Raw genomic sequence first — 18,699 nt, 5'->3', positions numbered from 1 at the left:
TAGTGCTATATTTATATGAAATTGTCTGCAGGGACAGCCAAAGCTAAAATGGCTGTCCCGGCTACATTCCTGGAGACGAGCTTCACAGTGAAGTTGATCTCCAGTTCGCATGCACTGTTTGCTACAGTGCTGATGTCTCTATGGGGCAGATGTACTGTATTAACCTGGAGAAGGGATAAAGAAGTAATAAGTAATGATAAGTGCAAGGTGAAACGCACCAGCCAATAATTACGGATTTGAAAAATGGATAGTTAGGACTAGGAGCTGACTGGCTGGTGCGTTATCACCCTGCAGTTATCACGGCTTTATCACTTCTTTATCCCTTCTCCAGTTTTAAATCATCGGCCCCCATGTCCCTCTCAGGACAGCTGTTGACCTAAGATCTCTGCCTGCCTCCACAAAACACCACGTGCTGGGGAAGGCGCTACGCACGAGAAAGAGGAAGGCTGCTGCCGGGTATGAGTGGGAACGGTGATAGCCACTGCTACTAAAGAGAGGCAGAGGGGATGATGGCTGATGACTGCAGTTGTGTTGCGGGGAGAAGAGTGCTACAGTATGTCTGTGCAGGGTGAGGTGGGGAGGTACTGGCTGATACTATATGTCTGCGGGGTGAGAGGAGTACAGTTTTGTAAATGGTTTCTGTGTGCGTGTGTGTGTGTAGTGGAGGTGTCAGATGCAGGCAGCTGACTGTGGAGTGGGGGAGTGATTGGCTGCTGTTTCCTGTGTGTGTGTGTGTGTGTGTGTGTGTGTGTGTGTGTGTGTGTGTGTAGGGGGGGGGGGTTCCCTGGCCGTAGCTATAATGACAGCTATAATTGTCCTATCCTCCTCTTAGTCTCCACATATATACTGTATAAATATATACTGTGCTTCTACACACACACACACACACACACACACACACACATAGTTCATAGGTGAATGGCACTCACAAAATTCTTCAAGGCACAGTGCAGCTGGTCTAGTCTTGACAAAGGGCCATGTGAGGCTCAAAATGTTGATAATTCTTGTTGCTATATAGTCCTCCAAAGTATCTACACTCACGTGATAAATGCAATTGCAGGGGTGATCATCCTTATTTGAGTGAATCAGATAGACACCACTCCACTTATAGCCGATGAAGTTAGGAGCACTCGCCAGTCTTCAAAAAGTAGTAGTTTTTATTCAGATCAACATCAGTGCTAAGAGTAGCAGCAACATTTCAGTCCTCTCTGGGACTTTTGTCAAGCTATCCATGCAATGAACAAGACATGCATATATACCCCATAGACCCACCCACACACCAGGCAGTTAATCAAATGACACAATTAACCCCTTATTGCACACATTTCTAAAAACAGAAAACAATACACTTCATAGAGAGTCACATAACCATATCCCATAACATAGCCAAACAGCCTTTGTACCACCACAGAAATAAATCTCAATCATTGTATCAATAACAAATTACTAGCCTCATATGGCCTGCGTTCCACTTATTATAGCGGCGTGCGTTCCACCTGATGCCGGGAGTGCGGCATCAGGTGGAAATCATGCTGCTATAGTAAGTGGAACGCAGGCCTGATATAGATATAGATATATATATATATATATATATATATATCAGGTGTCAGGGTATATTTACAGGCGTCAAACAACAAAAACCCGCACTGTGGAGAAAATTCCCTTGGAACATATATGGAATTGAATACAAACATGTTTTAGGCTATATACACTGCTCAAAAAAATAAAGGGAACACTAAAATAACACATCCTAGATCTGAATGTATGAAATATTCTTATTAAATACTTTGTTCTTTACATAGTTGAATGTGCTGACAACAAAATCATACAAAAATTATCAATGGAAATCAAATTTATTAACCCATGGAGGTCTGGATTTGGAGTCACACTCAAAATTAAACTGGAAAAACACACTACAGGCTGATCCAACTTTGATGTAATGTCCTTAAAACAAGTCAAAATGAGGCTCAGTAGTGTTTGTGGCCTCCACGTGCCTGTATGACCTCCCTACAACCTATACAAGTGGCTCAGGTAGTGCAGCTCATCCAGGATGGCACATCAATGCGAGCTGTGGCAAGAAGGTTTGCTGTGTCTGTCAGCGTAGTGTCCAGAGCATGGAGGCGCTACCAGGAGACAGGCCAGTGCATCAGGAGACATGGAGGAGGCTGTAGGAGTGCAACAACCCAGCAGCAGGACCACTACCTCCGCCTTTGTGCAAGGAGGAACAGGAACCCTGCAAAATGACCTCCAGCAAGCCACAAATGTGCATGTGTCTACTCAAACGATCAGAAACAGCCTCCATGAGGGTGGTATGAGGGCCCGACGTCCACAGGTGGGGGTTGTGCTTACAGCCCAACACCGTGCAGGACGTTTGGCATTTGCCAGAGAACACCAAGATTGGCAAATTCGCCACTGGCGCCCTGTGCTCTTCACAGATGAAAGCAGGTTCTCACTGAGCACATGTGACAGACGTGACAGAGTCTGGAGACGCCAAGGAGAACGTTCTGCTGCCTGCAACATCCTCCAGCATGACCGGTTTGGCAGTGGGTCAGTAATGGTGTGGGGTGGCATTTCGTTAGAGGGCCGCACAGCCCTCCATGTGCTCGCCAGAGGTAGCCTGCCTGCCATTAGTTACCGAGATGAGATCCTCAGACCCTTGTGAGACCATATGCTGGTGCAGTTGGCCCTGGGTTCCTCCTAATGCAAGACAATGCTAGACCTCATGTGGCTGGAGTGTGTCAGCAGTTCCTGCAAGACAAAGGCATTGATGCTATGGACTGGCCCGCCCGTTCCCCAGACCTGAATCCAATTGAGCACATCTGGGACATCATGTCTTGCTCCATCCACCAACCACAGACTGTCCAGGAGTTGGCGGATGCTTTAGTCCAGGTCTGGGAGGAGATCCCTCAGGAGACCATCCACCACCTCATCAGGAGCATGCCCAGGCATTGTAGGGAGGTCAAAAAGGCACGTGGAGGCCACACACACTACTGAGCCTCATTTTGACTTGTTTTAAGGACATTATGTCCAAGTTGGAACAGCCTGTAGTGTGTTTTTTCCACTTTAATTTTGAGTGTGACTCCAAATCCAGACCTCCATGGGTTAATAAATTTGATTTCCATTGAAAATTTTTGTATGATTTTGTTGTCAGCACATTCAACTATGTAAAGAACAAAGTATTTAATAAGAATATTTCATTCATTCAGATCTAGGATGTGTTATTTTAGTGTTCCCTTTATTTTTTTGAGCAGTGTACTAAGAGCAATTGGTTTTTGTTTTGTTGTAATTGTTTTATTGGAGTCCACTAACAGGGACTCCTTCCAAATTGCTGCTGGTGATCTGAGCGCAAGTTTAAGACATTTCATAACATTTGTATATATATATATATATATATATATATATATATACACACACTGCTCAAAAAAATAAAGGGAACACTTAAACAACACAATGTAACTCCAAGTCAATCACACTTCTGTGAATCAAACTGTCCACTTAGGAAGCAACACTAAAATCAATTTCACATGCTGTTGTGTAAATGGAATAGACAACAGGTGGAAATTATAGGCAATTAGCAAGACACCCCCAATAAAGGAGTTGTTCTGCAGGTGGTGAATACAGACCACTTCTCAGCTCCTATGCTTTCTGGCTGATGTTTTGGTCACTTTTGAAAGCTAGCGGTGCTTTCACTCTAGTGGTAGCATGAGACGGAGTCTACAACCCACACAAGTGGCTCAGGTAGTGCAGCTCATCCAGGATGGCACATCAATGTGATCTGTGGCAAGAAGGTTTGCTGTGTCTGTCAGCGTAGTGTCCAGAGCATGGAGGCGCTACCAGGAGACAGGCCAGTACATCAGGAGACCTGGAGGAGGCCGTAGGAGGGCAACAATCCAGCAGCAGGACCGCTACTGCCGCCTTTGTGCAAGGAGGAACAGGAGGGGCACTGCCAGAGTCCTGCAAAATGATCTCCAACAAGTCACAAATGTGCATGTGTCTACTCAAACGATCAGAAACAGACTCCATGAGGGTGGAATGAGGGCCCGACGTCCACAGGTGGGGGTTGTGCTTACAGCCCAACACCGTGCAGGACGTTTGGCATTTGCCAGAGAACACCAAGATTGGCAAATTCGCCACTGGCGCCCTGTGCTCTTCACAGATGAAAGCAGGTTCTCACTGAGCACATGTGACAGACGTGACAGTCTGGAGATGCCAAGGAGAACGTTCTGCTGCCTGCAACATCCTCCAGCATGACCGGTTTGGCAGTGGGTCAGTAATGGTGTGAGGTGACATGTCTTTGGGGGGCCGCACAGCCCTCCATGTGCTCGCCAGAGGTAGCCTGACTGCCATTAGGTACCGAGATGAGATCCTCAGACCCCTTGTGAGACCATATGCTGGTGCGGTTGGCCCTGGGTTCCTCCTAATGCAAGACAATGCTAGACCTCATGTGGCTGGAGTGTGTCAGCAGTTCCTGCAAGACGAAGGCATTGATGCTATGGACTGGCCCGCCCGTTCCCCAGACCTGAATCCAATTGAGCACATCTGGGACATCATGTCTCGCTCCATCCACCAACGCCATGTTGCACCAAAGACTGTCCATGAGTTGGCGGATGCTTTAGTCCAGGTCTGGGAGGAGATCCCTCAGGAGACCATCCGCCACCTCATCAGGAGCATGCCCAGGCGTTGTAGGGAGGTCATACAGGCACGTGGAGGCCATACACACTACTGAGCCTCATTTTGACTTGTTTTAAGGACATTACATCAAAGTTGGATCAGCCTGTAGTGTGTTTTTACACTTTAATTTTGAGTGTGACTTCAAATCCAGACCTCCATGGGTTAATAAATTTGATTTCCATTGATAATTTTTGTGTGATTATGTTGTCAGCACATTCAACTATGTAAAGAACAACATATTTAATAAGAATATTTAATTCATTCAGATCTAGGATGTGTTGTTTAAGTGGTCCCTTTATTTTTTTGAGCAGTGTATATATATATATATATATATATATATTTATATATATATATATATATATATACACAGGTTGAGTATCCCTTATCCAAAATGCTTGGGACCAGAGGTATTTTGGATATCGGATTTTTCCGTATTTTGGAATAATTGCATACCATAATGAGATATCATGGTGATGGGACCTAAATCTAAGCACAGAATACATTTATGTTTCATATACACCTTATACACACAGCCTGAAGTCAATTTTAGCCAATATTTTTTATAACTTTGTGCATTAAACAAAGTGTGTCTACATTCACACAATTCATTTATGTTTCATATACACCTTATATACACAGCCTGTAGGTCATTTAATACAATATTTTTAATAACTTTGTGTCTTAAACAAAGTTTGTGTACATTGAGCCATCAAAAAACAAAGGTTTCACTATTTCACTCTCACTCAAAAAAGTCCGTATTTTGGAATATTCCGTATTTCGGAATATTTGGATATGGGATACTCAACCTGTATATATATAATATATGTACACATACACTGAATCACAGCGCTTCCCATTTTCCACATTTTGTTATGTTACAGCCTTATTCCAAAATGGAATAAATTCATTCTACACACAATACCCTATAAAGACAAAATGAAAAAAGTTTTTTTCTGAGATTTTTGCAAATGTATTAAAAATAAAAACTAAGAAATCACATGTGCATAAGTGTTTACAGCCTTTGCCATGAAGCTCAAAATTGAGCTCAGGTGCATCCTATTTCCACTGATCATCCTTGAGATGTTCCTACAGCTTAATTGGAGTCCACATGTTGTAAATTCAGTTGATTGGATATTATTTGGAAAGGAACACACCTGTCTATATTAGAGATGTGCAGCAGGCATTTTTCGAGTTTTGGATTTTGTTCCGCGTTGTGTTTTGGATTCGGACGCGTTTTGGCAAAACCACCCTTTCGGATATTTGTCGGATTCGGATGCGCTTTGGATTTGGGTGTTTTTTAAAAAAAAAAAACCCTCAAAAACAGCTTAAATAATAGAATTTGGGGGTAATTTTGATTGTATAGTATTATTAACCTCAATAACCATAATTCCACTAATTTCCAGTCTATTCTGAACACCTCACAATATTATTTTTAGTCCTAAAATTTGCAACGAGGTCGCTGGATGACTAAGCTAAGCGACCCAAGTGGCCGGCACAAACACCTTGTTCATCTAGGAGTGGCACTGCAGTGTCAGACAGGATGGCACTTAAGAAAACAGTCCCCAAACAGCACATCATGCAAAGATAAATAAAAAAAGAGGTGCAAGATGGAATTGTCCTTGGGCCCTCCCACCCACCCTTATGTTGTATAAACAGGACACGCACACTTTAACAAACCAGTCATTTCAGTGACAGGTCAAAATGGGGTTGAGGTAGAAAAATGCGCTGTATAGACTTTAGCTGGCCTAGGGGTGGTCACAGGGCTCCCCTGTTGAGCCCAAAAATAGAAATGGATATAAGCAATACAGAAAGAGGACTACTCCTGATTGGCGCTTGTCAGATAACACCCACATAAAACATTATGATTGAGCCATGATTGGTAGGAAATAAGGCATGTGTCTAGTGTTATGTAAAAACAATCTCTGTTTTAATTTAAACAAACACTTAAAATCAAAACACATATAAAATGGAAGTAGATAACACAGAGAATCCTACCAAGATGGTGGCCGGAGCCGCAGGTGTTATATGCAAGGTATACCCGGGAAAGATACCCTGCATAAGGCTCCGGAAGGCGAGATTTTCCCTGTGGTATAAACTGAGTCCAAAAACGTCCTTGGAAGTCCAGAGCACTGGTAGGCAGACACCAACACGTTTCGGGACATCAAAGTCCCTTTTTCAAGGTAGTATGTCTCCAGTGCTAACTTGGTGTCTTTATATAAGGTGTGCAATTAGTGAAATGGCCTCCTGCAAAGCACTTCCTGTCCGCCGATTACCGGAACCGGAAGTGACACTCCTGTGCGTTCCACCAGCCGACCGGAAGTGATCTTGCGTCCGCCGGAACCGGAAATGACGTTTTTTGTAAAAAAAAAAAATTTTTTTTTTTTTTTTTTCCCCTTTCTTCCTTCCATTAGTGTGTCCATAGAAGTTGCTGAATTGAAAGTTCCAAATACAACTTATTGTAGATGTTCATCTTGGTATTGGCCTCAGTACCGGTACATAGAAAAAATAGAAATAGAGATAATGAGCAAACAATAAAGTTATCAAAAGGGGAGCTAAAAATGAATTAAGGAATTTTAATCTTTAGAGGAACCATTTGATTTCAAAATCCCTGTTTAGACCAGTGGGAAAGAGAGTTTGTAAATTAAATATGGTTTTCATTTCGGCTTTCGCGAGATTTGTCTCCAAATTCCGGTTCTTCCACGTGGCTTTAATGTGGCGCAGACCTATAAAGTTGGAAATGGAGTTTGTGGAACATTGATGTTCAATTCTAAAATGTTCTGACAGGTGGTGAGTTGTAAGACCTTTTTTGATGTTCCGCAAATGTTCCCCTATTCTGGTTTTTAATGATCTCGACGTCCTGCCGACATATGTTTTCCCACATTTACATGTAATCATATAGACTACGTTGGTGGTGTTGCAGGTAATGAAGTCACGAATTTTCATCTTGGTGCCATTGACTTTGACTTCAGTAAATTTGGATTTTTCAGATTTGATGTTTCTACACCCAATACATGTCCCACATCGGTGGAAACCAGATGTTCTTATGGGATTTGATGTTTTAAAGGGTAGCGCACTAGAAGTGCGCTACCCTTTAAAACATCAAATCCCATAAGAACATCTGGTTTCCACCGATGTGGAAGTGCGCTACCCTTTAAAACATCAAATCCCATAAGAACATCTGGTTTCCACCGATGTGGGACATGTATTGGGTGTAGAAACATCAAATCTGAAAAATCCAAATTTACTGAAGTCAAAGTCAATGGCACCAAGATGAAAATTCGTGACTTCATTACCTGCAACACCACCAACGTAGTCTATATGATTACATGTAAATGTGGGAAAACATATGTCGGCAGGACGTCGAGATCATTAAAAACCAGAATAGGGGAACATTTGCGGAACATCAAAAAAGGTCTTACAACTCACCACCTGTCAGAACATTTTAGAATTGAACATCAATGTTCCACAAACTCCATTTCCAACTTTATAGGTCTGCGCCACATTAAAGCCACGTGGAAGAACCGCAATTTGGAGACAAATCTCGCGAAAGCCGAAATGAAAACCATATTTAATTTACAAACTCTCTTTCCCACTGGTCTAAACAGGGATTTTGAAATCAAATGGTTCCTCTAAAGATTAAAATTCCTTAATTCATTTTTAGCTCCCCTTTTGATAACTTTATTGTTTGCTCATTATCTCTATTTCTATTTTTTCTATGTACCGGTACTGAGGCCAATACCAAGATGAACATCTACAATAAGTTGTATTTGGAACTTTCAATTCAGCAACTTCTATGGACACACTAATGGAAGGAAGAAAGGGAAGGGGAAAAAAAAAAAAAATTTTTTTTTTTTTTTTTTACAAAAAACGTCATTTCCGGTTCCGGCGGACGCAAGATCACTTCCGGTCGGCTGGTGGAACGCACAGGAGTGTCACTTCCGGTTCCGGTAATCGGCGGACAGGAAGTGCTTTGCAGGAGGCCATTTCACTAATTGCACACCTTATATAAAGACACTAAGTTAGCACTGGAGACATACTACCTTGAAAAAGGGACTTTGATGTCCCGAAACGCGTTGGTGTCTGCCTACCAGTGCTCTGGACTTCCAAGGACGTTTTTGGACTCAGTTTATACCACAGGGAAAATCTCGCCTTCCGGAGCCTTATGCAGGGTATCTTTCCCGGGTATACCTTGCATATAACACCTGCGGCTCCGGCCACCATCTTGGTAGGATTCTCTGTGTTATCTACTTCCATTTTATATGTGTTTTGATTTTAAGTGTTTGTTTAAATTAAAACAGAGATTGTTTTTACATAACACTAGACACATGCCTTATTTCCTACCAATCATGGCTCAATCATAATGTTTTATGTGGGTGTTATCTGACAAGCGCCAATCAGGAGTGGTCCTCTTTCTGTATTGCTTATATCCATTTCAGTGACAGGGTCTGCCACACGACTGTGTCTGAAATGACTGGTTGGTTTGGGCCTCCACCAAAAAAGAAGCAATCAATCTCTCCCTGCACAAACTGGCTCTACAGAGGCAAGATGTCCACCTCATCCTCTGATTCCTCTCCCTTTTCACTGTGTACATCCTCCTCTTCACAGTGTATTAATTCGTCCCCACTGGAATCCACCATCACAGGTCCCTGTGTACTTTCTGGAGGCAATTGCTGGTAAATGTATCCACAGAGGAATTTATAATTCATTTTGCTGAACATCATCTCCACATTTTCTGGAAGTAACCTCCTACGCCGATTGCTGACAAGGTGACCAGCTGCACTAAACACTCTTTCGGAGTACACACTGGAGGGGGGGGGGGGGGGGCAACTTAGGTAGATTAAAGCCAGTTTGTGCAAGGTCCTCCAAATTGCCTCTTTTTCCTGCCAGTATACGTACAGACTGTCTGACATGCCTACAGTGATGCTGTCACTCATATAATCCTCTACCATTCTTTCAATGGTGACATAATCATATGCAGTGACAGTAGACGACATGTCAGTAATCGTTGGTAGGTCCTTCAGTCCGGACCAGATGTCAGCACTTGCTCCTGACTGCCCTGCATCACCGCCAGCGGGTGGTTTCGGAAATTGTATCCTTTTCCTGGCAGCTCCAGTGGCGGTAGAAAATGAAGGAGGAGCTGTTGGCGGGTCACGTTCCGCTTGGCTTGAAAAATTGTCTCACCAGCAGGTCTTTGAACATCTGCAGACTTGTGTCTGCTGGAAAGAGAGATACAACGTAGGCTTTAAACCTAGGATCGAGCACGGTGGCCAAAGTGTAGTGCTCTGATTTCAACAGATTGACCACCCGTGAATCCTGGTTAAGTGAATGAAGGGCTCCATCCACAAGTCCCACATGCCTAGCGGAATTGCTCCATTTTAGCTCCTCCTTCAATCTCTCCAGCTGCTTCTGCAAAAGCCTGATGAGGGGAATGACCTGACTTAGGCTGGCAGTGTCTGAACTGACTTCACGTGTGGCAAGTTCAAAGGGTTGGAGAACCTTGCACAACATGGAAATCATTCTCCACTGCGCTTGAGTCATTCCCCTTCCTTTGCCTATATCGTAGGCAGATGTATAGGCTTGAATGGATTTTGCTGCTCCTCCATCCTCTGAAGCATTTAGAGTGTTGAATTCCACTTCGTTACCACCTCTTGCTTCAGCTGATAGCAGGGCATGTTCATGAGTGTTTGCTGGTGCTCCAGTCTTCGGCACGCGGTGGCTGAATGCCGAAAGTGGCCCACAATTTTTCGGGCCACCAACAGCATCACCTGTAAGCCCCTGTCGTTTTTCAAAAAATGATGCACCACCAAATTAATTGTATGTGCAAACCATGGGACTTGCTGGAATTTGCCGACATGTAATGCACACACATTATTGGTTGCGTTGTCCGATATCACAAATCCCCAGGAGAGTCCAATTGGGGTAAGCCAATCTGCGATGATGTTCCTCAGTTTCCGTAAGAGGTTGTCAGCTGTGTGGCTCTTATGGTAAGCGGTGATACAAAGCGTAGCCTGCCTAGGAACGAGTTGGCGTTTGCAAGATGCTGCTACTGGTGCCGCCACTGTTGTTGCTGTGGGAGGCAATACATCTACCCAGTGGGCTGTCACAGTCATATAGTCCTTAGTCTGCCCTGCTTCACTTGTCCACATGTCCGTGGTTAAGTGGACAGTGGGTACAACTGCATTTTTTAGGACACTGAGGACACTTTTTCTGACGTCTGTGTACATTCTCGGTATCGCCTGCCTAGAGAAGTGGAATCTAGATGGGATTTGGTACCGGGGACACACTACCTCAAGCAATTCTCTAAATCCCTGTGAACTAACGGTGGATACCGGACGCACGTCTAACACCAACATAGTTGTCAAGGCCTGAGTTATCCGCTTTGCAACAGGATGACTGCTGTGATATTTCATCTTCCTCGCAAAGGACTGTTGGACAGTCAATTGCTTACTGGAAGTAATACAAGTGGTCTTCCGACTTCCCCTCTGGGATGACTATCGACTCCCAGCAGCAAAAACAGCAGCGCCAGCAACAACAGCAGCAGTAGGCGTTACACTCAAGGATCCATTGGATGAATCCCAGTTAGGAGAGGACTCGTCAGACTTGCCAGTGACATGGCCTGCAGGACTATTAGCGTTCCTGTCTAAGGAGGAAATTTACATTGTGGGAGTTGGTGGGGTGGTTTACAGGAGCTTGGATACCAGAGGAAGAAGGGATTTAGTTGTCAGTGGACTGCTTCCGATGTCACTCAAAGTTTTTGAACTTGTCAATGACTTCTGATGAATGCGCTCCAGGTGACATATAAGGAAGGATGTTCCTAGGTGGTTAACGTCCTTACCCCTACTTATTACAGCTTGACAAAGGCAACACATGGCTTGACACCTGTTGTCCGCATTTCTGTTGAAATAATTCCACACCGAAGAGATGATTTTTTTTTTTGTATTTTGACCATGCATGTCAATGGCCTTATTCATCCCAATTCCAACAGGTGTCTCCCCGGGTGCCTGACTTAAACAAACCACCTCACCATCAGAATCCTCCTCGTCAATTTCCTCCTCAGCGCCAGCAACACCCATATCCTCATCCTCGTGTACTTCAACAGTGACATCTTCAATTTGAATATCAGGAACTTGACTGCGGGTGCTCCTTGACTGCGGGTGCTCCTTGACTGCGGGTGCACTTGCAGGGGGCGTGCAAATGATGGAAGGAGCCACCTCTTCCTGTCCAGTGTTTGGAAGGTCAGGCATCGCAACCGACACAATTGGACTCTCCTTGGGGATTTGTGATTTAGAAGAACGCACAGTTCTTTGCTGTGCTTTTGCCAGCTTAACTCTTTTCATTTTTCTAGCAGGAGGATGAGTGCTTCCATCGTCATGTGAAGCTGAGCCACTAGTCATGAAGAACATAGGAGAGGGCCTTTGCCGTTCCTTGCCACTCCGTGTCGTAAATGGCATATTGGCAAGTTTACGCTTCTCCTCGGATGATTTTAATTTAGATTTTTGGTTCATTTTACTGAACTTTTGCTTTTTGGATTTTACATGCTCTCTACTATGACATTGGGCATCAGCCTTGGCAGACGATGTTGATAGCATTTCATTGTCTCTGCCATGACTAGTGGCAGCAGCTTCAGCACTAGGTGAAAGTGTATTTTGATCTTTCCCTATTTTACCCTCCAAATTTGTGTTCTCCATTTTTTAATGTGTGGAATTGTATGCCAGTAATATATCTGGAATTAGATGGCAGTAATGTCTGGAATTAGATACCACTAGATAGATACCAGATACCACTGTGACTGGAATGATGATGACCTATGTACAGTGACAGGACACTACCACAGCACCCTACAGCAGCAAGATGCAGCACAAGACACTGTACTAGTATTACTAATGTAGTATTACTGAGCACCACAAGACAATGAGCAGTGATACTGAGCACTGATGATACTGAGCACTGATGATACTATGGAGAACTGACACTGATCAGCATGATGCAGCACAAGACACTGTACTAGTATTAGTGAGCAGCACAAAAGCACTCTGGAATTGTCACCCCCTCCCCAGATACCACTGTGACTGGAATGATGATGAGCGATACACAGTCACAGGACACTACTACCACAGCACCCTACAGCAGCAAGATGTAGCACAAGACACTGTACTAGTATTACTGAGCAGCACAAAAGCACTCTGGAATTGTCCCCCCCTGATACCACTGTGACTGGAATGATGATGAACGATACACAGTCACAGGACACTACTACCACCGCACCCTACAACAGCAAGATGCAGCACAAGACAGCACAGTATTAGTACTAGTATTACTGAGCAGCACAAAAGCACTCTGGAATTGTCACCCCTCCCCCAGATACCACTGTGACTGGAATGATGGTGACCGATACACAGTCACAGGACACTACTACCACAGCACCCTACAGCAGCAAGATGCAGCACAAGAGAGACACTGTACCAGTATTACTGAGCAACAATAAGCACTGATACTGAGCACTGATAGTGAGAACTGACACAGAGAACGTAGCCACATCCTCTCTGTACCCTCTACAATGCCCGAGTGAAAATGGTGGCGACGTGCGGCTCTTTATATGGAATCCGAATCTCGCGAGAATCCGACAACAGGATGATGGCGTTTTGCCTCGTTCGGGTTTTCCGAGTCAGGCGGGAACAACCGAGCCTGGCTCGGACTCATGTTTGACATGTGGAGTTCGGTTCTCTGAGAACCGAACCCGCTCATCTCTAGTCTATATAAGGTCCCACATATGACAGTGTATGTCTGAGCACAAACCAAGCATGAAGTCAAAGGAATTGTCTGTAGACCTCTAAGACAGGATTGTTTAGAGGCACAAATCTGGGGAAGAGTACAGAAAAATATCTGCTGTTTTGAAGGTCCCAATGAGCACAGTGGCCTCCATCATCCATAAATGGAAGAAGTTCAGACCACCAGGACTCTTCCTAGAGCTGGCCGGTCATCTAAACTGAGTGATCGGGGGAGAAGGGCCCTAGTCAGGGAGGTGACCAAGAACCCGATGGTCAGTCTCTCAGAGCTACAGCATTCCTCTGTGGAGAGAGGAGAACCTTCCAGAAGGACAACCATCTCTGCAGCAATCCACCAATCAGGCCTGTATGGTAGAATGCCCAGACTGAAGCCACTCCTTAGTAAAAAGCACATGACAGCCCACCTGGAGTTTGTCAAAATGCTCCTGAAGGACTCTCAGACCATGGTGTATATTTACTAAAATTCATGTTTGGGTCTATTTGATGGGAGTTTAATCTCTATTTTCATCGGACGTATTTTACTGCAATTTTTTAAATCCATTTTTGGTCATTTACAAAGGTGCCATGTTTTCTATTTTCGTATTTTCCGATATTGATGTGATTCGTATTGTCGGGCAGTGTTTTACGGGAGTGATTAGTAAAACACTGCCGGACATAACACAATGAAGCCCGGCCGGATCAGTGAAATCCGTGCAGGGCTTCATTGTGTACATTGAGAAGTGTTTAAATAGTTAAAAATCAAAGAAAAAAAATTATGTGGGGTCCCCCCTCCTATGTTTCTTTGAGCCGGCCCTGGTTGTAAAAATACAGGGGGGGAAATGCGTAGGATCCCCCCATATTTATACAACCAGCACCGGGCTCTGCATCCGGTCCTGGTTCAAAAAATACGGGGAACAACCAGCACCAGGCTCCACTAGCCAGAGAGATAATGCCACAGCAGGGGGACACTTTTATATAGGTCCCTGCGGCTGTGGCATTACCCCCCCAACTAGTCACCCCTGGCCGGTGTTCCCTGGAGGAGTGGGGACCCCTTAAATCAAGGGGTCTCCCCCTCCAGGCACCCAAGGACCAGTGGTGAAGCCCGAAGCTGTCCCCCTCCCCCCATCCCTGGGCGGGGAATGTGGGGCTGATAGCCTTTGTGTAAAAAAAAAGAATTTTCTTTTTGTGGTAAAACCTCCCCCGCAAGCTGGTACTTGGAGAACCACAAGTACCAGCATGCAGGGAATTAACGGGGCCGCTGATATCTGTAGTTCTACACCAAAAAAAATACCCCCCAAAAAACAACACACACACTGTGAAAGTAAAGCTTTATTTTACATACATGCACACTTACACACTCACATACTTACCTATTGTTCCACGTAACCCCTCGGTCCCCTTGTCAAGTAGAATCCACGGGGTACCTGTCAAATAAAAATTATACTTACAACTAATCCTGTGTATTTCTGTCCTCTTCTTATCCGACGTAATCCATGGACTTGAATAAAATAACAAACCGGAAACCCGATCCACGCAACAAAAAGGGTTCCATGTTTATACATGGAACCCCTTTCCCCGAATGCCGGGACCCCCCCGTGACTTCTGTCACTGAAGGACCCGCCAGCCAATTAGGGAGCACCACGTCATGGTGCTCTCCTGTTTGGCTGTGTGCTCCTAACCTGTCAATCAGGATGATCGCCCTGGCTAGAGTGGGGCTTAGTGCAGCTCCGTTCTACCCAATGATGGGAACTTTGCGGTCTGCGGTTAACCGCAAAGTTAATTGGGTCTCTCTTGTGGGTGACCCCTGGAGTAAACCAGGCTCCACTCATCACCAGGCCAATACCATCCCTTCAGTGAAGCATGGTGGTGGCAGTATCATGCTGTGGGGATGTTTTTCAGTGGCAGTAACTTGGAGACTAGTCAGGATATAGGAAAAGATGAATGCAGCAATGTACAGAGATGTCCTGAATGAAAGCCTGCTCCAGAGCGACCTTGACCTCAGACTGGGGTGACCGTTCATCTTTCAGCAGGACAATGCCCCGAAGCACACAGCCAATATATCAAAGGAGTGAATGTCCTTGAGTGGCCCAGCCAGAGCCCAGACTTGAATCAGATTGAACATCTCTGGAGAGATTTGAAAATGGTTGTGCACCGACGCTTCCCATCCAACCTGATGGAGCTTGAGAGATGCTGCAAAGAGGAATGGGTGAAACTGCCCAAAGATAGGTGTGCCAAGCTTGTGGCATCATATTAAAAAATACTTGAGGCTGTAATTGCTGCCAAAGGTGCATCAACAAAGTATTGAGCAAAGGCTGTGAATACTTATTTACATGTGAGTTCTTAGTTTTTTTTATTTTTAATAAATTTGCAAAAATCTCAAAAAACTTTTTTCACAATGTCATTGTGGGGTATTGTGTGTAGAACTTTGAGGGGAAAAATTAATTTATTCAATTTTGGAATAAGGCTGTAACATAACAAAATGTGGAAAAAGTGAAGCGCTGTATTAGCAGTTGTGGACCCAGGTCAAACTCAGCCTCCCCACCATTTTGCCCGCTCTCTGGCTGACCCTTTCTAACTTGCTGCCTTACCCATTTCTTTCTCCAGCTCTTACTCACCCTCCCCTGCTCCCAACAGTTAAGCTACTTTAGGGAAAAAAAATACTTATTACCATATGGAGATGGAGATAAGTTTTTTTTTTTTTTTTTTTAAAGAGAGAGAGGAATATCTCCTCTCTAGTTCATATAAATACAGCCAGGAGAAACCCCCCATTAGATGCTATATGGGAGGGCAGTGTGTTTAGAAAACAGTGAGAAGATAGGGGGTAATTACAAGTTGATCGTAGCAGGATTTTTGATAGCAACTGGGCAAAACCACGTGCAGGGGAGGCAGATATAACGTGCAGAAAGAGCTAGATTTGGGTGGGTTATATTGTTTCTGTGCAGGGTAAATACTGGCTGCTTTATTTTTACACTGCAAATTAGATTGCAGATTGAACACACCACACCCAAATCTAACTCTCTCTGCGCATATTATATTTACCTCCCCTGCAGTGCACATGGTTTTGCCCAGTTGCTATCAAAAATCCTGCGGCGATCAACTTGTAATTACCCCCTATGTGACATCACCCATTTCTCCATACTAATCACTGCGCTTAAATAGACATAAATATAACATTTTCTAGCTTTTTAGAGATAATCACATTTATTAAATATCCTCTTTAGACCCCAAAGGGGTTGATGCAAAAAGTAGTGAAAAGAGTGATGTGGATCAGCAGAGAAGTTGTTCATAGCAACCAGTCAGCACTGAGGTAACATTTTCCAAGCACATTCTATAAAATTATAGTAGTTGATTGGTTGCTATAGGCAACTTCTCCACTAGTCCACTTCTATACTCTTTTAAATTTCTTGACACATTAACCCAGAGATCGCATTGGAACTTTATTGAAAACCTAAAACTCCAAAACTATACAATGGTCGTAACAATAAACATGTAATTAATATCTTATTTCTACTTATTTTCTAAAGCTGTGGAAGTCAATTCTCAGGTGACAGTGGGGTCAAGTGGCTTAATTACAGTCAAGAGCACTCTGTTTAGCCCTGTGCAGAAGTCTGATGTTGATGCTGTTTTCTACTGTGAGGTCTCATACTATCTTCCAAAGGGTGCTCACATGAAGGAGTCACAGAAGAAAAACATTACAGTATATTGTGAGTATTTATATAATAGCTTAGTAATGTTTGGTACGTTATTTGGAGATCCATACTGTATGTTTGCTTCTTTATTGTTGTTGTATATTACCATTTCTGTGGTACCTGTGATTCTCACAATAGTTACTATCCACAGACACGAACACTAAAGTAACACTATTTATAAAGCCCCAGTCTGACAAGATAAAGGAAGGAGATACTGTAGAGCTTATATGTGAGGGCAATGGAAATCCGCAACCTGAAATTTCCCTGTATAAGGCAAGTAGCAATTAAGCTTTGTGTTTTCTTTCAGTATACTACCATCCAAGGCGCTACCTGACTGATATAATTGATAAATGTTATACAGATGAAGCTGCTCTCATCTGAAGCGGCTCCATCGCAAACGTGCACTCCCGGTGTGACTAGGCAATCCGTTTGCCTAGTCACATGGGAGTGCACAGAGACGCTCCCATTCTGAGCGTCTCTGTCTAGGCGTGCGCGCGCGCCCGGACGGAGACACTCTCCATTCAAGTGAATGGGGCATGTCTCCGTCGCTGGCACTTGCGCCCGGCTGGACGGAGATGCTCTCAGTGATAGGCACGCCCGCCTAGTCACAGACGGAGCCACGACTAGTGTGACTCCATACAGTATGTATGTGATGTTCATTAACCATTACAGTCAACTAACATGCTTAAACAAAAGTGTGAGAGAAGATTGGCAGTTTTAAGTGATTTTTTCAAATATATGTGGTAATTCAGACCTGACAGCTAGGCTGCATTTTCTCACAGCCTACGATCAGGTCCAAACTACGCATGCGTATGCACCGCAACACACAGGTGCAATGGGCCGCTGCTATGGGGATTGGCGCCCTGCGATGGGATGGTGCGAAAAAAGCGATCGCACGGAAGAAGGCATTTGTGGGTGGCAACTGACCGTTTTCAGGGAGTGTTTGGAAAAATGCAGTCATGTCCAAGCATTTGCAGGACGGGTTTCTGACGTCAATTCCGGTCCCAAACAGGCTGAAGCGATCACAGCGGCTGAGTAATTCCTGGGCTGAGCAGACACTGCACAAAATCAGTTTGTACAACTAGCCAGCACATGCGATCGCACACTTGCACAGCTAAAATACACTCCCCCTGCAGGCGGCGACTATCTGATCGCAGCAGTGCAAAAAAACTGCCTGCTAGCGAACAGGTCTGAATTATCCCTTAGAGTGCTCACCTTCGCATAGGGGCGATTTCATTTTTCCACAAAAGCGGTAATTTTTATCACAAAAATTTAAATTTACCAACTCTAAGCAGATAATAATCTTGGGAAAAATCCCTATTTAAAGTTACAAATGTCAGGATTTCGTTCAGAACCCCTGGGACATCCCCCTGAATTACTAATCGGGCACTTAGAAGTTTTTAATTATTTTTAATTGGCCAATAATGACATGTAATTTTGTGGTTATGGGACAGGTATATTGGGGTGCTTTATGATAGGACAAGTGTTTTTAGACGTGTAGGTGGGAGAAATCGTTCTAGTTCCACTTTTTTAAAAAGTCCCCTAAAATGACCCAAATACTGTATGTACTTATA

At 44.1% G+C, this 18,699-nt stretch overlaps 1 protein-coding gene across 7 annotated transcripts in view; it reads left to right on the top strand.

Moving 5' to 3' along the window:
- MCAM (melanoma cell adhesion molecule) overlaps positions 1-18,699 on the top strand; it is a 909,696-nt gene that overhangs the window by 566,536 nt on the left and 324,461 nt on the right. For all 7 annotated transcript variants that reach the window (XM_063942920.1, XM_063942918.1, XM_063942922.1 and 4 more), the window contains 2 exons: positions 16,961-17,140; positions 17,277-17,398. In XM_063942920.1, the coding sequence (XP_063798990.1) occupies positions 16,961-17,140; positions 17,277-17,398 (302 nt within the window). The remainder of the gene's footprint in view (positions 1-16,960; positions 17,141-17,276; positions 17,399-18,699) is intronic.

Source organism: Pseudophryne corroboree, chromosome 10, assembly GCF_028390025.1.
Source record: "Pseudophryne corroboree isolate aPseCor3 chromosome 10, aPseCor3.hap2, whole genome shotgun sequence".
Lineage (NCBI taxonomy): Eukaryota > Metazoa > Chordata > Amphibia > Anura > Myobatrachidae > Pseudophryne > Pseudophryne corroboree.
The sequence above is the reverse complement of the archived record's forward strand: the minus strand, read 5'-3'. Positions and strand labels throughout refer to the sequence as shown.